Below are 22938 nucleotides of genomic sequence, written 5' to 3' on the forward strand. Positions count from 1 at the left end.
TGTTGCCATTTTAGCGATTTTGTCGCTAGATTTATGACTTGTCTGTTTAGCGACAAAGTTTTCGAGTTGGCGGCCGGAGGCACTTCTTGCGACTTTCATTAACTATTGACGACATTTTAGCGACTTCGAAGTTTTGAAAGTTGCTTCAAACGTGACCTCCTATAGAAAGCAGTTCGTTATTCAAAAGACATGTAAGCGAACAAAACTCGCCGTATGGCGCATAGGCTCCGTGACCGTGATGAAGCCATGGTTGCCTTCCACATTTGTAGCCTCCACATTTTAATTAAAATTATGGGGTTTTACGTGCTAAAACCACTTTATGATTATGAGGCACGCCGTAGTGGAGGACTCGAAATTTCGACCACATGGGGTTCTTTATCGTGCGCCTAAATGTAAGTACACGAGTGTTTTCGCATTTCGCCCCCATCGAAATGCAGCCGCCGTGGCCGGGATTCGATCCCGCGACCTCATGCTCAGCAGCCCAACACCATAGCCACTGAGCAACCACGGCGGGTCACATTTTAATTGTGCTTCACAGCACAGCGGTCAGTCACAAGCTTCACATTGTGCTCACAGAATTAACGTCTTTCTTTTTTTCATTCTTTACGAAACTTATTCGAATGGGTTTGAAACGTTGCGGATTCTGCGGCGTCATTATAAATGGATTCGATTGGCGGACGTTCGCAAGCGGAGCAGCAAATTAATTAGAATCAATGGGAATAAATTTGATGTTCACGTTTAGAACACACCAGGTGAATAAGATAGATCGACCGCATATAGAAAGGCGTAGATATCGCAGCGGCTGAGATCGTTCTCGAGAATATGAACAAACCGGTTCCTTTTCTCACGGTTTCCAGCCTAATGAAAAAAAATATGGGGTTTTACGTGCCAAAACCACTTTCTGATTATGAGGCACGCCGTAGTGGAGGACTCCGGAAATTTTGACCACCTGGGGTTCTTTAACGTGCACCTAAATCTAAGCACACGGGTGTTTTCGCATTTCGCCCCCATCAAAATGCGGCCGCCGTGGCCGGGATTCGATCCCGCGACCTCGTGCTCAGCAGCCTAACACCATAGCCACTGAGCAACCACGGCGGGTGTTTCCAGCCTAATCAACACGGTTTCTTTCAGGTAGTTCAAAGGCGCAAGCGCGATATTTTACCTCTAAAAATTGGCGCAGTTGTCATCGCCATGTCAACAACACGCGGCGAAAAACTTTGTCCTGCTATGTGAACGTCGAGAACCAAAAGAATTGAGGGATAATGTAGACTGTAGGTGCCTTTTGTTGCTGGGAAAGCTCTCTCTCTCTCTCTCTCTCTCTCTCTCTCTGTGTGTGTGTGTGTCAAAGCCACAAAGTCGTTTGAAGCCGGGCGTACGGCGTTCGGCTTCCGTAGGCACTAGCACCGCAGTTAAGTCTAGTGACTGTTGCCGGAGACCGATGTCCTCGACAGCCTTGTTGTAAAAGGAACTGTTGAAAACTTTTGTTCGTACGCGACCCATCATGCGGGCGACGAGGCATGGCTGCATGTCTCTCTGCGATGCAGCCACATGGACCTGCTTATACTGCTGACCCACCTGGTGGACGTCCCCAGCCATCCTAACTGCAAGATACTGCCACTGAGCCGGTACGCGGCCGACGCCTTAGACCCCGTAGAGCCGCCAAGCATGGTAAGCGAACGTTAGAACCATATGGTTCTTTTAACGCGACAGCGTTAAGGAGCTCGTGTCGCAGAAAAGCCGGTGTCGTCGGTGTCGGTGTCGGCGGCGTTGGCCGTGAGCGATAAATCCCAGCAGGCACTTTTTTGACGTTGGAGAAAAAACATTCAGAGGCATTACATTCTGTGAAGGTGGATGACCAACGGAGATGTACATAACTACAAAGACGATAAGACAAAACAACAAAACAATTTAACGCAAATACGCACGGTATTGTGTTTATTTCTGTTTACGTTTACCTCGTGACCACAGTAACTATGGCTTTATGGTCGCTATGACAGACGGCCGTGGGCTCTGTGACGGCGCTGGAGATGTTCTTAGCGAACGTTAGGTCTATGCACGACCGAGGACGCGTCGTGCGGACATCGGTCTTGGCGTAACGTTGAAGGCCGAGCCTTTCCAAGAGAAACGCCAAGAACCACTGCCCGTGGGGACGAGACACGTCGACGTTAATGTCGCCTACAGTGACGATGGGATTGGGGTCCGCCTGCTGGATCCACCCAAGTGTGTCGATCATGAAGTCTTCAAAGTCCCTCTTTGACGTCCCCGGGATGAACGTATACGGTGGGGACAACGATTCCGTCCCCACTCTGTACGGCGGACGCGTCGGCACATTCCCACGGCAAGGCTCTCGCCCGTCGTTCTGCAAGACATAGGGCCCAACGGCCTCGCTGTCGTTGTTTGTTGCGTAGATCGCAACGCATCAAACCATCGTCCATCGCCGGTATTTGACACATCTGGCCTCAAACGCAGCTGGGATACACTACGCTGACACGATTTTGCCTTGTGCTTAAACTATCTTGGCTCTGTAGACGACGCCATCGTTTTTGCCTACGCACATCGCGAAACGCTGGAAACTAGCGTAATACAGCTCAGCTATATAAAAACATCAGAGGCATATGCGCAGAAGGTCCGGCGCACAGCAGCTACACAGCATACACACCTCTAAAAGACATGTTTTTTTGCCGCAAGTTAAAACACACACAAACGTAAGACACATAAAGACAACACGGACATGTGTCTTCCTTTTGTGTGTGTTTTAACTTGCGGCGAAAAAACATGTCTTTTAGCAAGCACCAACTAGGCCAACAAGCAGTTCTGTTGCAACACCTCTAAGAGCAAGCGAACGAATCCTGCCGAAACAGTCGGAAGGGACCGTAAAGATATAAATCTGTTTGGACTATTTACGTACCCTTTCAAAACTATATATTTTAAAGCAGACTGTGATACGCGCGTTATGAGAACAGAAAGTAAGGCTTAAAGTAAATTTATTTTCTTTCACTGTCGCGCCGGTATACATCAATGTGACGTATACGTCCCGGATTTCGAAGTGTTTTCGTATCTGGGACGCTGCGGCTCACAAAATATTCCGTAGATTTGCCAAGTTGAGGCATTGACTGTTTTAGAATACAACTCAGACCAGCCTTAGCCATAAGAAAAAAGAATGAACTGGGTGCGAGCAGATGGCGACAAAATTCACGACGTCACAGCTATAGCTGAAGCGAGAACCTGATGGGCAAACCGTCGTTCCTTTTCACATCTTTTCCGGCTTACCGACTATAGAAGCGGATTTTTAACGCGATAGCGTTAAGGAGCTCGTGTCGCAGAAAAGCCGGTGTCGTCGGCGTCGGTGTCGGCGTCGGCGGCGTTGACCGTGAGCGATAAATCACGGCAGGCGCTTCATAAATAAAAAGCAACTTCCAAGGTTGGCCCGGTGGGAATCGAACCCGGGTCTCCGGAGTGTGAGACGGAGACGCTACCACTCAGCCACGAGTTCGACGCTTCCAAGCGGTGCAAACGCGCCTCTAGTGAATGCGGTGTTGCCTTCGAAACGAGCCGTGGAAAGTTATACTGCGGTGTATATCGGTAATTATGAACATGTAACGTACAGAAGTCACAATTACACGAGTTGCGAAGTGCGTTTCCACTGCATTTCTTCTGCGCTTTCCGCACACGCAGAGCCATCTTGCGGCAAACACAGAAGACTCCCTCCTCTCAATGTACGGCGCTGCCCCGACAGGAGGCGCGCCGCGCGCGCATTGGGACCGCTGCCAGGCGCGTCGCGGGACTCCCTCTCCCCTGACGACGCTTCGCCGTGCTCCCGGTTTAGATTACTATCTATCTCTCTGCCCGTGCCGATCACGACGTTTGGCTGGCGTAGATCGTTTCCCCTCCGAGACACCGAGTTCTTTGGTTCGTTTCGTTCGCTCAGGCGCACGTTTCGTTGCCTCGCCGAACGCTGCGTTGCTCGACGCTCACCGCGTGATAGGTGGGCGCTAAGTCCGATGCGGGGCGCATCGTAAGTGATTGCTGTGCCGTAGCGCATTGTCTTATACCCCTTGGCGGGTCGACGGGAACGCTGTCGCGTCCTACTCTTGAAGGCGAAGCTTAAGCGTCCTCCAATTTTTTTTTCCCGACATTGCAGAAGGATGACTTGCTAATGCAGCTCAAATACTTTTCCCTTTAGTCTCGCTTTAATATTTCTTACCTCACTTGAGCCATGTGCCTCGGCACTTGGAATATGCCGGTTCTCCTCAAGCAGATCAACGAGGCTTTGTGTTAAATGAAGGTCCCGGATCTCGAAACTACTCCCCCCCCCCAAAAAAAAAGTAAATATTAGAAAAACTCAGAGTGCTCTAAATTAATATTAGTATGATATATTTTTCTATGAACCAGCACAGACGGTCACCTTATCTAAAAAAAAATGTTGAAAGTTGCAAGACCGAAGAAAAAAAGGAAAACACCAAACGCCAAGTTTTCAACTCTGTATCTAAGAAATCAATAAATAACGTTATCACACATCTGCAGACTGTTCCTGTTACATATAAAGGATACGAAATTGTTGGGTTATGTCCTGGCTCTGGAAATTTGCCACAAATTTGTGAGTATGACTTTCGCGATGCCCTTCAATTGCAAAAGGGCTCTCGTAAATTTCAAATTTGCACATAAAATTTGTCAGCTTCAAATCTGCTAACAGTTGCGGTTCGCAGAACTGCGAGAACTGTTTTCGGTGCAGAGCCACGGATTCGTAAGATCGTACGTCTATTTTTTACTGGCACGAGCATCGAGTGACACTCTTGTTTCTTGTGCTGCGCTGCCGGTTCACCTGCTGAGACTACCGCAGAGTAAATTCATAATAAATCAGAAAAAAATATAAAAATAGTACAGCACAAAATTCATGAGTTTCATTATATATATATATGATAGCCGAGCGTAAGTTAAGTTACAAGGTGAGTTGCTGAAGTGTCTGGAATGATTAGGATTAATTAAATATCACTGAGACGACCGGGGCCGAAATTCCAGATAAATCAGAAAAAAAAATAGTACAGTGAGTGAGTGAAAAAACTGTGTATAGTACAGTGCAAAATTTATTGGTTTCATTATGCATACGACATCAGAGCATAAGTTTAGTTATGAGTTGAGTTACTGAAGTGTCTGGAATAATCAAAATTAATTAGAAATCACTGATTACCGCACACCAAAGCGCAGAATCGTAGACTTCATAGACCCGCCACGTGAGCACCACTTTGACGAAATTCCTGGAAACCCGGAAGTGGAAAGCGGAAGTGATGACGTCACTGATGACGTCACGCACAAGAAGGTGGCATGATATTTGACCGGCTAATTAATGGGAAACAGTCACCTCCAAGTTCGGTTCGTGCGTTGCGCCCCGCCTAAACTTAATCTAAGGAACACCAGCTACCAGGTGCGAGTGCCACTATAAGAGACACCTAAGTCAAAGATCAAGGTCGCCATTTTCTTTTTAGGATTACCAATTTCCGGCTATTTTTCTTTTAAATATCAGGTTCTAAATTAAAATTCTGCTTCCTACAGTCACTAGAATTGAACCTTCTCTCGCGTATGCAGTAGATTTCATTGAAATCGATTTAGCCGGTGCTTACAGTCAGTGGAGGCCCGGGAAGGGGTGCCCCCCCCCTTCCTCCATATCTTAAGAAGGTGCTTGACCCGCCCCCCCCCCCCCCCCCCGCCCTCCCCTCGGCAGGTCAACTGTATCACTGCGGCACCCATTCGACAAGTGTTTGAAGTGATTTTATTACCAGTAGTGCCTTGCGTGGGGCTATTTTAAATCCCCAATCATTCGATTAATAATTTAATCACGATTAATCAGTTGACGTGGCATGAGCGGAAACAGGAAAGCAGGTATTGTCGTACCGCTACATGGTCATTTCACCTAGGCACTGCATATGACGGTCACCAATCCCTTGTTGGACTAATATTCTTGGCGTAGCGTATACTGTTTCATGAGCTCTACCTGTGCTTGAAGCTACTAGCTCGAGAATCCGTGGAAGTTTACCTTCGTTTCTAATGGCTGCCAGTTCATTTTCATTCGTTTAGCTGCGCATTATGAGTGCTGTGTTGTACCAAAGACGCATGCATTTTGCCCACTTTTGTAGGTAAGCAGGTGTGAAACCACAAAAAAATATTGTTGTAGTGCCTGAGGTTGTTATTGAAGCGAGGCAACTAATGTTCTGTGTTGCAGCTAGACTTATAATTTCACATACCTGTAATCATTTACCTACTGAGCTATTCTTGAAGAAAATTTTTTTTTCTAAGTGTTTGAATGAATCGGCACACTTTTCTTCGGGCACTTTTCTTCGGGCATATTCGGGCACTTGTTCTAAGTGCCCGAATATACATTCAGAATAAGATAATTATTCGCAGAACACCCATAAGAATTTGTTTAATTCTTGATAAGTTGGCTTCCCTACACTGTTTGAAGTTGGTTTTTCCAGCCCCAATAAAACAAATGAAAGAATTGAAGGGGCACTTGGTTATCCCTACGTGGATCAATGCGATAACATCGCGACCACCACGCGTTGCCCATGCTCTTTCAGTCATCTTAGTTCAGCTTCGCCTTAATTAACATCAATGGTTGTGGGTTGGACTCCCACCAAAGGTCGAGGGTTCGTAGCCTGTTTGAACCATCGTGTGGTCACGCCAACGCATGATTTTCCGCCTCACGAACCATATAATGCTTTAGCCGAAACGTCAGTAAAATCCTGGTGTCTATCATACGTGCCTCTATCCATTAGTGGTATATATATATATATATATATATATATATATATATATATATATATATATATATATATATATATATATAGCAGCATTGAATCAAAGGACCACCAATGGATATATAATCTGAATAGAGAGACTTTAAGACCTGGGTCTGTAGCCGTTATTTGATAATATCATCCCTGCTTACTTCATGCATTTAAGTAGGCGGCATCGGAGTTCCCCTCGAGCTCATAATTCTCACGTAATGTATCACTAATTTGTGAGCATGACTTCTGCAAAACCCTTGCACTGATTGATTGTAGCGATTTCGCGTAAGGTGGAAGCTTGCACATCGCATTTGTTCCAAGGCTTGAAAGCGCGTTGGTTCGCATTCCGTCGCGATAGTGTAGTTGAAGCGGGAAAGGACGAAAGGACACATAAGGGCAAGTGCTTGTGCTCGTGGGTCATTTCCTCCCTGTTTATTTTTTTCTTCTTCCCTGCTTCAGCTATTTTCGAGACATTGGTTCTCTTTGGATGCTCTAACGGGTGCAATTGATAAAACTACATTATCTATCTATCTATCTATCTATCTATCTATCTATCTATCTATCTATCTATCTATCTATCTATCTATCTATCTATCTATCTATCTATCTATCTATCTATCTATCTATCTATCTATCTATCTATCTATCTATCTATCTATCTATCTATCTATCTATCTATCTATCTATCTATCTATCTATCTATCTATCTATCTATCTATCTATCTATCTATCTATCTATCTATCTATCTATCTATCTATCTATCTATTTTTGTGCATGCAGAGCTCATCTTCCTGCTCGAGTTCTTTTAACTTACAAGCTATAAGCAATTTTCTCAACATTGTGAGGACCTGAAATCGACTTCCTTTTACAGTCGGTAAACGTTTCTCAAATGAAAAAAAAAAAGAAGAGAGAGAGAAAAAAATGATTACTCAAATTGGTCGAGAGGCTGTGTAACGAGGTAATTTCAGCGTTTCACGCGTGCTCGAACAGGGACATGGAAGTTGGCCTGTCGGTAGACCATCTCTTTTAAGGCCGTGCAGTGCGCTCCCTCCATAGATTGCCTCCCGTCCGCAGGAACGCCTGCTGAACTCCATCGACAAGCTCAAGGACGCGAAGTTTCGCGTGGCCTTCTCCACAAGCTTTGCGGTGTACCTCTTCAAGCCCTTGGGCGGTCTCCAGGATACCACCAAGTTCGGGGACAAGTGCATGCACAGCTTCTTCGGTGAGCACGCCGGTGATTTCTAAATGCGAGTAGTAGTAGTAGTTAGTAGTAGCAGCAGTAGTAGTAGTTGTCGTTGTTGTTGGATAGTAGTAGTAGAAGGTTGAAACTAGGTTGAAGTAGTAGTAGAACTAGTTAAAATCAAGAAAAAGAAACGGGCATGGGCAGGACATGTAATGAGGAGGGAAGATAACCGATGGTCATTAAGGGTTACGGACTGGATTCCAAGGGAAGGGAAGCATAGCAGGGGGCGGCAGAAAGTTAGGTGGGCGGATGAGATTAAGAAGTTTGCAGGGACGGCATGGCCACAATTAGTACATGACCGGGGTTGTTGCAGAAATATGGGAGAGGCCTTTGCCCTGCAGTGGGCGTAATCAGGCTGATGATGATGCTGATAACGATGATGATTACGACGACGATGACGACGACGACGACGACGACGATGATGATGATGATGATGATGATGATGATGATGACGACGACGACGACGACGACGACGATGAGAAGTGGTTATTGCTGTTGTAGTTGCTGTGTGGTAGTGGTAGTAGTTGGTGTGCAAAACTTACCACTGGTTTATTGGTGTCGTGTGTATATACAAAGCGCAAGGGTGAGACTGAAATGCGGGCGTAAAAGCAAAAAGGCCAAGTTTTAGCTTTGCGCACGAATCGCTTGTCCGTGTTTCCCGACCTGGTCTTTGTCGCACCGTAGCGCAAGCGGAAAGTATGAACGGCCGTCAACTAGCCCGTCTAATTGCCCCTTTGAACGTTAACCACTCTGTGGTACGTGTGTCTGTCCGTCCGTATCCAACTTCGTTGACACGCTTGGTGACCCAAGTTGACTAATTGCTTGGGCCACTACAGGTATGCGTTGGCTGCTGTATTACTAAGCAGACACATGGGCCGCATGGTATCTGCCATTAGGTGTGCATGTAATAGAACAATTAAAGATAGCGCGTCAACCACTTTTTGAAACACTTTGCTTTTCGTATATATCACAACGTAGCCTCGTTCTCGTTACCTCCGTCATCACAACAACAACAACAACAACAACAACAACAACAACAACAACAACAACAACAACAACAACAACAACAACAACAACAACAACAACAACAACAACAACAACAACAGTAACAATAACAATATCAACAATAACAATGACAACAATTACAACAATAACAATAACAACAATAATAATAATAATCGTAACACATAAAACCCATCACCACATTGTGAATCGCATTAGCTTAAGCAGTCAGCTCCGAAGGATGGACGCGCCACCAGTTTTTACAGCGAGAGTTTCTATAAAGTGGGTGCATGCATACTGGCAAATTACATATCTCCTGGCGATACCGGAAAAGCATGCGTGTATGCTTAAAGGGACCAAGAAGGTTAAAGAAAAACTGCTGGCAGTGGAAGCTGCCGTAGCTTCTTACCAGGAAAGGTGAAGCCAATGCTCGCCTCTCCTTCATCTGAAATAGAACATTGTCGGGTGATATCCGCTTACAGATTAAACGACTTCGCTCTTTTATTGCAATGCTATGCTAACTAGAAAATAAAAAAAAATGTTTTGCCAATGAAAAAAGTAATATCTTCTGAATATTGATGGCGTTCTCCCCAATACAGTGTGCCAGGATATTCATATTTCATACTAATGCCAGTAATGCTGAGATACACATAGATAAATATCTGTCCGGTAGAATAAGCCTTGATTAACCAAGGTTGTTGATTAACTCGTGGGAACTGTGCGAAAAGCGCTCCTTCGTCATTTTTAACGTTTATTTATAGTTTTATTGTGCCCCTCCTGTGCGGCTTCACCTTCAGGACAGAGTTCCCACTCCAGCAGTTTCGCTTTAACCTCCCTGAAAGAGATTGCCACCCAATTTTTATGGTCCTCCCCCCCCCCCCTTTTTTTTTTAGTGCAATCGAAAGCTTACCAGTCACAATGTCTAATCATGAAGTTCCAACGCGGAAAACGCCGTGGAACCTTCTTTATCAGAATTTTTCGATCTGCAGTGAGGATGTAGTCGTTCACTGGAAGCATGCTGAAAACGGTGATAGGTGAACGCGACAGCGATTACACGCCGGCATTAGTGGGAGGCAGACAAGTGTGGCCGTAGCTGTGAGAAAGTGTGATTTTGTTCATCAACTCCATGTTCGTGCGATTCATGTTTTCCGAATTATTAAAGTATTTCTGCGATAATAGCTACGTGTTGTCGTGGTTTCCTATCCAACTGCTTTGGTATTTAACCAGTCAAAACGAAACCATTAGGATCGAAAACGAAGCGACGCCTTTACACGTGATACGGAGTTCAGCGCGTTGCCGTAGCAACGCGCGCATTTTTGATTTCCGAAGCATAGAATAATGCGCGAGTGTCTAATAATATACCAACTGCAATATTAAAGGGACACTAAAGGGAACAATAAATCAGTTTAGACTAATAAAGCATTGTTTGAGAAACCTGCAGGCAGTCATTTCAAGAAAATAGTTTGAATATTAGATGAGAAAATGAAGGTCCAAGTATCAGTATTTGAATTTCGCTCCGAAACGCCAGCGCCGGTACGTCAGCGTGACGTCAGGGATTCCAAAGTTTGTTTGCGCATTTGGGCCGTGTTGGCTGAATAAAGGTTCCCGAAACTTGGCATGTTTAATATTTGGTTCCTTTAGAACACAGTGTGGTCAATCTGTACCGCTATATATAATTAGTAGGCCCTAGAAGATGCCATCAAAATCCAAGACGTCACAGCCCCCAGGTGCGGGAACTCAAGTAGGCGTCGCCACCCGCATTTCGTTCTTGCGCTTTTTCTGGCTTACCAAACGTCTTATCGTTGTAAGAGTGGTGTTTTTGGTGTTGTAGAACGGTGATTTACTGATGCAGAAGAAATCACTTTTCACTTTAGTGTCCCTTTAAGCAATAATTGTGCTGTACTCAATAACAGTCGACTTACGCAAGGTACTCTCATAGAATACATCCGAAGTACCAAGATTCCACCGCCAGGCCTCGCCACTTACTGGTTTTCGAGACTTTCTTTGCCACTTTAATATCATAATTCCTACTTAAACCGCGAACAGCGTGCTGGATTATATCACTGTAAGTTATGGTCATTTTATTTCCATCAACGTCTCACAACACATTCTGGCCCTTTAAGTAAGTCCCTTTAAGTAATTGCGTGTAATTAAATACTCCCAACCAATTGCACTGTTTCGCAGCTTTGTGGTTGTTGAATTACTTATTGCGAATTAGATATTAAGTTTACACCTTACGTGAGGTGACAACAATTACGAAGTGCCATATCAGTGCTATATCTTAGTGCTACATTTCACAGAGCTGTATTATACATTGATTACTGTCCGTCTGTTTTGGATGTGTCCACGGTACTTTTTTTTTTTTAATATCCGACGCAGACGACATGAGCGCGCTGTGCGATGTGCCGGACGCCAGCATCATTGAAGACAAAAAGAATCCCGCCGTTTCCACCGCCACGTACTCGAATAAGCAGAGCGGCATCTTCATGGTCTTCGAAACGAACAACGCCACTCGCGTAAAGGTGAGACCCCCATCGGTTGACAGGGTCGAGGAAAAAAATGGCTGTGGCTTAGCTAAGGTTAAGCCCAGGGTGCGAAGCATACTAGCCTTTATTTTAGTTGTTGAACCACTGTTTAGCCTGGTGAACTGCTGTTGCTTGGCTATATTTGGTTCGGCTAGACGAAGAAACAACTCATCCAGGCGAGCGCACGAGCTGAGACCCGGCTATGTAGCTACGCGGCCGCAAGCGAGCGCACGAGTTGAGCCTCCGCTTTTGCAGCTGTTATGACGTCATATAGTAGCTACGCGGCCGCGCGCGGCGCAGCAAGGAAGAGCGGGGTTGTGCGGCTAGTATGCTTCGCATAAAAGAAGTTAGCACTCCACGTTCTTCAGGAGGTGATTCACACAGGACGCCATAACATACGTCATCAACAGCATCAGTATACTCGCACGACTATATATATCTAGAGAGGAGCTCGGAGGAGGAGATAATGCTGGCTGCGCCTAACCTGTTCTGTGGAAATGTATACGGAGGTGCTTTAACTCTGCATTTCCCAAACGGCAACACGTTTACGGTATAGGCGGGCAAATATCATTTTTTTTTTCAAACACTATTGAATACGAATAGTAAGTGTCGAATCGAATACCGGCTAGCCAAACGGAGACGGATATATTTACTGCATAAATATTTATTTCGGCATAATTAGGTATTACGCCTGCACTGATAAAGCGCTAATGAGTCATCTATCAAGGACAAAGGGTCAATTTTAAACTCACGATTACTAATCGTTATTAAAAAGTGTACTAATAGTCTCTCAACGTCTTTAGAAAGCCTGGTTGCAAACAGGCTCGTTGCAAACAAGACTGACTGGCTACTGAATGAGTTGTTTTCACAAAACGCTAAATGGTTGCCGAAAATTATGAGAAGTAGGAGGGGGGGGGGGGGAATTCGTTCAAAATTAACGCAACCATGTGGCGCCACTCCTATTTTTCATTTTACAAGTGGATATAACTTTCGAATTAAATTAAATTAAGTAACAGGCCACAGTTCGTAAATTGCAATACGTGCCGTATTTCTTTCTTTTCAAAAGGCAATTAGCGATACTTTGTAAGTTGGTAATATATATTCATCTAAATATTTCATGCGAATAATGTTCGCCTCTCAGGGTAATGCAACCCAAAAAGTAAAATGGTGCATCTTGAAGGGAACCAGACAGCGCAAAAGTCGAGAGTCACGGTATAGGAGACAGACACAGCGTTGAGTAACCAGGCTATAGTCAGTGCTGCGTCTGTCACCTGCACGTGGCGTTCCCGTCTTTTCATCGCTCATTCCCTTAAACGTGCACTAACCAGCCCAGGAACAGCGTACTCCTGCACTTCGTTTATAGAACGTGCACGGCGTGACCTTTAAAATTTCCCCTAACAATTAAAGTATACCCGCCGTGGTTGCTCAGTGGCTATAGGTGCTAGGCTGCTGAGCACGAGGTCGCGGGATCGAATCCCGGCCACGGCGGCCGCATTTCGATGGGGGCGAAATGCGAGAACACCCGTGTACTTAGATTTAGGTGCACGTTAAAGAACCCCAGGTGGTCGAAATTTCCGGAGTCCTCCACTACGGCGTGCCTCATAATCAGAAAGTGGTTTTGGCACGTAGAACCCCATAATTACAAAAAAAAAGACAATTAAAGTATTGGGTTTTACGTGTCAAAAGCACTGTCTGATTAAGAGGCACGTCGCAGTGAGGGACTATGGATTAATTTGAACACTCGGGGATCTTAAACGTGCCCCCCCAACAGACGGGTCACGGGCGTCTCTACATTTCGCCCCCATCGAAATACGGCCGCCGCGGCCGTAATTTTATCCCGCGACCTCGTGCTTAGCAGCGCAATACCATGGCCGCTAAGCCACCACGGCAGATGTCTCTATACATTATAAACTGAAATAAATTTGAATGAGCAAATTAAAGGGACGTTAAGGGAAAGTATTAGGTCACGCTAGTACGGCAGATCATTATTCTAGGAGTATCTCATCGTTTTCTCTGTGCCAATATCTCACTTTGTCGGGTAGAAAATTGCCGCCGAAGGTCCCGCTGCTTCTCCCGAGTTCGAACCGCCCGCGCCAAGGCGGAGGAGTTGACGTCAGCTACACGTGACCTCGCTCTATGCAGCTGTTACATGTTTTTTTTTTAACTATTTAGCTCTTCGAGCGTGGGCGGCCTGGGCTGGCGAGGGTGCTTGCCGCATCGGCGCCTGTAAAATCAGGAAAAGCGATGCCGCTCGCCGTGACGGGACTTACAGAAGTGCCGACGTCGCACATGACCTCCGAGATGGGAAGGCGGCGCGCGGCCGATGCAGCGGCCGTAGGAACCAACGTCGGCAGGAACACCGATCTCGGAGGCCATGCGTCACACACGATGAAAGGCGTACCGTAGTCTAAAACAAGGTGGCGCCACTGCGATTTTTTTTCCATTTTCGTCATTCTTTCTTGATTAAAAAAAAAAGAACTTCCCTTTTCGTTGTGTGTGGTGATTATGCGGACTTCGAACATGTCCTGTGGCGCTGCGCCTCTGCCGGTCCCCCTTTCACTGACGAGGAAATGATGAAGCTAATTTGGGCCCAGGATCCGACCTCTCAAATCCTGGCAGTCCAGAGGGCTCGCGACAGGGCCGTCAGGTTCCACCTGATGGTCCCCGAGTGGGCCTAGCCAGGTAGCGTGGAGTTTACTTACGCCTATAGTGGACAGAATAAAGTTGTTTCACTCACTCACTCACTCACTCACTCACTCACTCACTCACTCACTCACTCACTCACTCACTCACTCACTCACTCACTCACTCACTCACTCACTCACTCACTCACTCACTCACTCACTCACTCACTCACTCACTCACTCACTCACTTCCCTTTTCGTTACAAAACGAGGATTCGTTAGTTCGGTAGCCTAATCTTTTAATCTGACTCTACTCGATGTTTGCCATTGGTGTCGCTTTCTAAACGCACTTGCACCGGTTCTTCTATCGGCTCGCCGCAGGTGAGCCAGGCGTTGGTCAAGGCGCGCGAGAAGGGTGTGATGCTCACATGGGCCGTCTACGAAGTGCACCGAGACCAGATGCTCTGCGAGAACAAAAAGAAGACGCTGGAGCGGCTAGCCACCGTCAACGATTCCATGGTGACGATCTTCTTCCCACCCCAGGACGACCGCTGACGAAAAGAAGTCCCCCCTTCCTGGCTGATCCCATCGCGTTCAGTAAAGAGAGGCAGTTGGTGGGACGACTCAGCGTGCGTTGCTATATACTTTAGCGAGAAGAAACAAGTCACTACACAACGAGCGAGGTCCTGCAGCACTTCCTGGAAGGACGTGCTGCAAACACGATTCGAAGGTTTATTTTTCATCGAAACACGCAAATTACATCGAATATTCAAAGGAAAGGTCGTGACGAAGTGACGGCGCGTGCGTGCTCAATGCCAGGTCTCGACACCGGGCGTTTTGCGCCGACATAGGGAGGCGCGAGAATGCTGTTTGGCATCGCCGAGTTTGACACGCGCTCCCGTGATCCCGCGGTATCTTGTGCCCACTTGTATACATGTAATCGCCTGTACACACGCGCGCCTCTCAACGGCGTTTTTTTCTCCTTTTTTTATCTAGGCTACCCGTTTCTTAACAACTTGTGTAGCGCCACCAGAATGATCTAGCTTAATATGGAAAAAAAGAAAATTTTGACCGACAAGGTTTCACCAATAATCGCGCCTTTGTTCTGCTGTGTCAAACAATACATCCCAACAACAACAAAAAATTATAAGGTTTGACGTGCCAAAGCCACTTTCTGATTATGAGGCACGCCACTCCGGAAATTTCGACCATCTGGGGTTCTTTAACGTGCACCTAAATCTAAGTACACGGGTGTTTTCGCATTTCGCCCCCATCGAAATGCGGCCGCCGTGGCCGGTATTCGATCCCGCGACCTCGTGCTCAGCAGCCCAACACCATAGCCACTGAGCAACCACGGTGGGTAATACATCACAACAAAGGACATGTGTCTCATAGGCATCTGTTTAATTTGGTCTAGCCAATTCGGGCCATTAATTTGGTCGCTTTCTCGGGCTAGCCCATTATTGGACCATTGCGATATGTGCTACCAAATGTGTGCTTTCTTAAATGTATTCTAGATGTATGTGGTACCTTTTTCTGCCGCCCCACGTGCGCCTCTCGTCAACATCCTTTCCTCGGCAGAGTCGGACTTCGCCATCGCCTTCGTGGCCAGGAAGAGTAATCACGAGTGGCCACATACGCCACGTTGTTGTCTTACTCACAGCTTGCACCGTGCTGTTAGATAAGCGAAGCGAGGTGACGCGTAGCTTTTCACCATGGTAGCTGTACAACCATATTGGTGGCCTCGATGACGTCACTGCGTACCACTCACAGGCGACGAGACCGTTCGCGTATCATCCGCTACCACAGCTACGTTGCTAACCAAACGACCTTCGAGTCAGTTGAGACAGATGCAGTAGCACACCGTTCCATAAAGGTTATAAAGATGGATAAGGCGCCTCTGAAAGGCTGGCCATCGTTTTGATAGGAAAACCTATATTCGTCAAAGGCGGCCATGTCATCCTCGGCAGGTTAGATTTAACGGAATGATAGAGTGACGTCACATGCTGTCGTTGTCGCTGGCGGCTGAGGGATAAGGCGCCCCAGAAAGGCTGGGCACTGTTTTGATAGGAGGACCTATCTTCGTCAAAGGCGGCCTTTCTGGGGTGAAATTCCTTTCAGGGGTGAAATTCCTTTCTGGGGTCCTTTCTGGGGTGAAAGGAATTATTGTGCCAAGGGAATACATGAGGTGTGGATACCCTGCAAAATTAACGATAGCTGGGTTCAAAAAATCTTGAATAACTTGCACGTCTTCTTAATCTGGCCGTGGTTGCGTACGTTTTATGCAGGGCGTATTGATAGAAAAGTGCCTCTAACGGCCGCTCTCAGCAGGCTGTCAGCCATTTCGTTCATAAATAATCCTTCTTGTACAGGCACGCAAACCAATGTAATTAAGTCTATGCGAGAAGGCATTACTAAATGAAATGCACATAAAAAGTCCACGTATTCTTACTCTTCTTTGTCTTCACCACACAACGAGCGTCAAAACAAGGCGACCATGACGTTTATTTGGCGCTAGCAACCACTTCAGGAGTGTACGCAAATTCACGGCCATCGAGTTCGGTTTCCGTAACTCTGGGGGATCCGTCGCTACACTGAGGGGTTTGAGGTGTGGACGGTGAAATACTCGGTTATCGTGATACATTTGATGAAAGAGGCAGAGGCTCGAGGTTTCTTGTCGAGTAGCGAGTAAAGGAAGTCTAAGGCTGGATTTCATGCTGCTTACGCTTTCAGCGCGATGGTAGTTGCACAATGTGAAACGAGCTGAACGATTCTGCATGGCTTCAAGCTCGCTAGCACCGGCGTCCCATACTAATGAGGCATATTCCAGGCCAGGACGAACGTAAGTGATGCAGGAGCAAGTGAGAAATATTGTTTTACAAAACCAAGCATGCGAGTGGCTTTAAGTATGATTCAGTCAACAGGCAGCTTTGAAGAGAGATTATTGGTGATGTGAACACCGAGGTAGTTATAGGCAGTTACACAATTTAATGAAGCACCGTTAAGGGAATAAGTAGGACAAGGGGATCGACTGTGTGAAACACTAAAGTAGTTATAGGCAGTTACACAATTTAATGAAGTACCGTTAAGGGAATAAGTAGGAAATCGGGATCGACTGTGCACATGTGAAACTCTGACTGATTTACATTTGGCTACGTTCAATTTCATATTCTACACTTAACACCAGGTAACGTCGGTATTTATGTCCGTTTGGAGAATAGTAGTATCAGAGTCAGAAGGTATTTTTCGGTAAATCCCACAGTCGTCAGCCAAGAAGGCAGAGAATAGAAGACATTTCATTATATAAATCAGTAATTAGAAATAATTAAGGTCCTAGGAGTGACCCCCAAGACACACCTGCCATAACAGGCGCCACAGGTGAGTCAACACGGCTCGTGTTCGAGTTAGCCCTCACGTGTACACCTGAAGCTATCTGAAGTGTGGGTTCGGTAAATAGAGACACGCGATCTTTTGCTTTACTTTTTTTCTTTGCGACGCTCGGTCGCGGCCAGCTTTGTGGCAATCTGCGCCGTCCCCTGAAACTCCTCTTATATCATCACAATGTGCGCAGCCAGACAGATAACGGTAACTTCTTCGCTTGTTGTTGTGGCCGCGGTCGATGCCGAGGCCTTATCGTAGCAGCTGTCGCTTTGCAGGCAGCCGCTAACAACTATGTGACGGATGTGAGTCATCGAGTTTTTCTGCAAAAACCACTAGAGGTAACTGCGATCGCTCAAGTGCCTCGAGAATGAGGGTCACTACGCATATATGTGTCCACTCTTCACGCTCGTAGCTTCGAACGTCCTCGTGAGGTTTGTATACTCCTATAAATTTCCAAGCACTCACAGCTTTCCGAACACAGCAGAGCAATAAGTACGTATCTGGGCACAAGCGTAATAGCTGCGAATTGTTGCGTTTATATGGCGCAATATACTCTGTAGAAAGCAGTAAACCTGCAAAGTGGCAAAGGCCGTTTGGAGCCATGAAGGGCGAAGTCTGGGCAAATACATGCACTGCGGCCATCATCATTCCCAAGCTGCAGCTGTATCGCCGTGTTTGCAGCTCCTGTTCACTAGCGCCAGAGTTGCGTCTGTTATTTTAAATAGTGAACTATACGCCTAAGAATGCAATGGCAAACGCTCCGCAATCCAACTAGGAGAGAATTTGTGTACATGCGCCACATTACCGTGCAGCAGCTGACGTAAAGACTTCGAAACGTATAGTTGTCGTTGTAGTAGTAGTAATAGTAATGACAACCATAACATAAAGAAAGGGTGAAGGAAAGAAAGAAAGAAAGAAAGAAAGAAAGAAAGAAAGAAAGAAAGAAAGAAAGAAAGAAAGAAAGAAAGAAAGAAAGAAAGAAAGAAAGAAAGGCTGCTGTACTTGGATTTAGGTGCATGTTAAAAACCTCAGCTCGTCAAAGTTACTCCGAACCACTCCTCTACGCCGACCTTCATAGCTCCCACGAATCAATCACTCGATATATATTATACAAGTGAAGCGCGCAGAAGAGAGATCTTAACTTGCTAGTACATGTCCAGTCACAGTCCTACGCGAATTCCTTAAAACACCGTTTGATACATACAGGCAGCGCTACACGAAGGCTAGAGATAGAGCTCTCACTGTTCGCATTCGCGACTGAACAAGTAGTGCGTTACGCATAAAATGTAAGGAATACACACACACACACACACACACACACACACGTGTGTGTGTGTGTGTGTGTGTGTGTGTGTGTGTGTGTGTGTGTGTGTGTGTGTGTGTGTGTGTGTGTGTGTGTGTGTGTGTGTGTGTGTGTGTGTCATGTGATTCGAGCTGAGATTCATGGCACATTCGGGTGGCCGTTTCACCGCGTTCTGGTTATGCTACGAAAAGGCGGTGAAAGACAGCTTTGAACCTCTACTACGAGAGCAACCAGAATGGAAGTGTTGATCCTGCTTCCTTATCATCAGTGGACCCCGCCTATGCTAGCAGCTACGCTTAGTTGCTAGTTTAGATTAACTTTGCAGCGCTATACCAGAGAACTCTGAAACGACCACGTCCGAGCATGCCGCGAGACTCACATTTTGCACGTCTCAATACGCGACGTGTTTATTCCATGCACGTACTTATTCCTCGGTTCCGAAGCTGTTTACCACCCATCCGATCCGAAGCTATTTACCACGGATCCGGTCCGAATTAAGCTATCTACCACCGATCGAGCGACACGTTTCCCGCGATTAGCACTCACTGCACACACAGTTTGCGCTCGCGACTGAAACAAAGTGTGTGTAGCATATGTGCTGCATAAAGCTGCGCTAATAGTATACGCGATTTCAGAATCCCTTACATCCGCAAGTCAATTGTGACGCGTGAAGCAGTTTCAAGGCGAACGTCTTAGATGGCTCGTGGGCCGAACAATTGACTGTCCGGCGTTATGGAACCAAAATTTCAAGCGCATGAGCAAGTATTTATTGATCAATAAAAAAAAGAAAAAAAAGAGAGTTCGATTATCTCTTTTCGCGTTGAAACGTGAACACCCTTGTATATAGTCAGTGTGACCACAAAAGCGTCTGCGTGCGTTTTTCCCGGTTTCATTCCTTGCCGAGCAGTGTGTATACGCGTGTCTTATGACGTTTCGAGGAGTATGAGTACGCCCGCGAGAATCGGAAATAAACTTGTTGTTCAAAGTCAGCGCTGTGTGTTTGTCTGATTTCCCTTTCCGTGCGCCTCTCATTCTCCCTGCACTTCAAGAAAGTATAATGCACCATACATACAAGCCCACATAGCTAACCTCGTCGATTAGAGAATTAATTTTTTTTTTAAATTCATTCAGTGAAACTGCGTATGTGTCTTAATGGTCTTTATACGCATACCACGACCTTTATAATGTGCCATTAACCACGAAGTGTCCAGTGGCGATATCTTTAACCACGCCATTAACCACCATTATCTATAACTTTAATATATCTTTAACTAAAATATCTTTAATCACCATTAACCACGCAGTATCCAGTGGCGACCGAAAAAGAGAACAAGATAAAGACAAGTAATGAGAAAAATAAGTAAAGAGAACCCAAGTAACATGAAGTAACAGCGCATTCGAATGAGAATGTCAAAGTAATTTAACAAATGTCTCGTGAGTAACCAGGCTTTCGCCTTCATCCTCTTTAGAGTATGCTAAAGTGACTGTCAACTTTTCCGTATATAGAAGGCGTCGCAACTCAAATACGACTGCGTAGTGCTAAACGCGCGCGTAGTAACACTTCTATAACCGGACTACTTGCGTATCTTCCGTGGCGTTGCCTGCTAGGTATGAAACAGAGTAAAGTTGCTCTTATCAAGTTTTTTTTTTTTTCTATCTGTAACGTCGGCTACACAGCTCTATGGGGATTCCTTCGCATTCAAAACAAGGATCGTTACTCGTCGTCGGGGTCAAAGCCTAGCTATCAGTGTCGACTCAGCGATGCCAGTGACGGTGAAGCGCAGTTGAACCCCCCACCCCCGCCGCTTCCCTATCCTCCATTCTCGAGCAGGCAGACACGATAGCACGCAAAACCGAACCCGTGATGTCATACGTGTGTGGGTGGGGGGGGGAGGGGGGGGGGCGAACGGATACGCCGTTTCCGCAAGGACACCTGCTTTTGGAGGAATGCCGCCGTGTGCGGTCAGACAGCTGTCGGGTGCCTGCTGGCATGACGAGCTGTCGAAAAAAAGAAAGCAAAAAGGTATGCAGGATATTGTGGTGTACAGGGTATTGTGGTATACAGGATATTGTGGTATACAGGGTATTGTGGTATACAGGGTATAATATACTGTCTTTGTTCCTTCTTAGTGTGCTGTCATTGTTGGCGCTTCGTCTTTTGAAAGGTATGCAGGGTGTCCCAACTATGATGCACCAACATTTAAAAATATGCAAATGCCAAGTAGCTGGACAGATCCCAAGCTAATGTTGTTTGCCGCCGCATGGAGATAATCAGATATCTTTTTTGCATTCCGCCTAACTACATAATTAGTCCTAATTAATTGGTCATTCAGCTTCACAATTAGTTAGATGAAAAGTGTCAACGAGAAAATTGTAGAGCAACATGAAGAACTCTCGATACAGCTTTCTGTTGCTCAACACGCGCTACATAAATGTGTTTTTTTCCGAGCGTGAAAAACGCCCTAGCGCGAATACACGCATAATTGCCGCACGACTGGCAGCTCGAGCTAATTTGCGTGTATTCGTGCGCGGGCTTCTTTCACGCTAGGAAAAACACTTTTATGTAGCGCGTGTTGAGCAACAGAAAGCTGCATCGAGAGTTGTTCATGTTGCTCTACAATTTTCTCCTTGAAACTTTTCATCTAATTATTTGTGAAGTTGATTGAACAATTAATTAGGACTAATTATGAAGTTAGGCGGAATGCAATAAAAATATAACCTGATCATCTCCATGCGACGGCAAACAGCATTACCTTGGGATCTGTCCAGCTGGCACGCGCACATTTTTTAAATCTTGGTGCATGATACTTGGGGCACACTGTACATTCACCGTGGTAGCAAGCTCAGTGAGCCCAGAAACAGCTTCGCAGGTGTGTATTCCAATCCCATCTTATACCACAAGAGCAGCGACACTGTATATACAAAGGAGTTCGCACAACTCTCGACAGTCTTAACCTGCTTTGTCATTGTTCGAAATCTATCCCAAGACTTTGCAGATGTTTCCGACCTGCCTCATTTCATCGCTGTACCCGAGTCCTTTCAAACGATTCACTATATCCGAGCTTTACTTCTATACTCTTTGTTATATCCGACACAAGTTCCTGTATGCTGAGCCAGTCCTATATACCGACGTAGGCATCTTGCTGCTCGTTGTGACGGCCTGGTTGGGCTGCGTTGCCGGATGCTGTTTGAGTGACACATTTGGTGTCGAGCACCCCATCCCAAGCCGGTCTTATTCGAGTGAACACTAAGTAAACTGCAATACTTCGACAGCCAGTTGCCGTACATTAGCGAATGTCTTCCGAGGTGTCCGGCTAAGCTTCTCAATTCGACAGGGACACGACTGGGAAATACCAGGTGATTAAGCCAGGCCGGTATATTGTGTTTTTCTTCTCGTAAGGTTTACGAATTTCGGCTTGTTTGACACGATTTTACGAATGTTGCGTAACGTCTTACGAAAAAAATATGCTTGCGGAAAAGTTTTAAAGGTGTACAGGATGGCCCAAAAGTGCCAACAACAACAACTTTACTGTTGCTTGCACGATGCGTCTCATGTTACATCATCTTTATTAAAAGTGTGCTTGCGTCAGAAAGGGTGCATGCTCCGTGCAAAGTTCTTAATGCGTGTCATCACCCTCCCTCGGTCCGCGGAGTTATTAATTTTAAACCTTATAGATTGGCAGGTATTACTGCATAGAGTTTAGGAAGCTCTGTGGTATGTTACGCTCCTCTGCTCTCTAAACACGGTAAGATTTCTTTAAAGGCCATATGGTCACAATCTACATAGGGAAGCTGTGCTCTTTACCGTAGAGACCGACAAAAGCCGTGTAAATTTGTATGCTTTGGTTCTGAGTCTCGGAGCCAACTCATAATTGTTCCTACTAAAGTATATGTAAAATAGACGTACACGGTGTATACTCACAAAACATGGCGGACCACGTTATATTCCAGAAAACTCAAACGTCCTTTACTGTAACTTCATAATCAAGTAGCAGCTAGTAGGCGTACCGCAATTCAATTATTTACTATCGATAGAGTGTTTACGAAGAGACGGTTTGCTTGGCTGCAATTAATATA

The 22938-nt window shown here is 45.9% G+C and overlaps 1 protein-coding gene across 1 annotated transcript in view; it reads left to right on the forward strand.

Annotated features, from left to right (window-relative positions):
- Positions 1–14800, forward strand: part of LOC139049958 (uncharacterized) — a 35073-nt gene extending 20273 nt beyond the window's left edge. Inside the window, exons 10-13 of the mRNA XM_070525893.1 lie at positions 1545–1668; positions 7858–8005; positions 11408–11550; positions 14559–14800. Of these exons, the coding sequence (XP_070381994.1) occupies positions 1545–1668; positions 7858–8005; positions 11408–11550; positions 14559–14732 (589 nt within the window). The 3' untranslated portion in view covers positions 14733–14800. The remainder of the gene's footprint in view (positions 1–1544; positions 1669–7857; positions 8006–11407; positions 11551–14558) is intronic.
- Positions 14801–22938: the final 8138 nt, after the last annotated feature.

This window comes from Dermacentor albipictus, chromosome 9, assembly GCF_038994185.2.
Source record: "Dermacentor albipictus isolate Rhodes 1998 colony chromosome 9, USDA_Dalb.pri_finalv2, whole genome shotgun sequence".
In the NCBI taxonomy this organism is placed as follows: Eukaryota; Metazoa; Arthropoda; class Arachnida; order Ixodida; family Ixodidae; genus Dermacentor; species Dermacentor albipictus.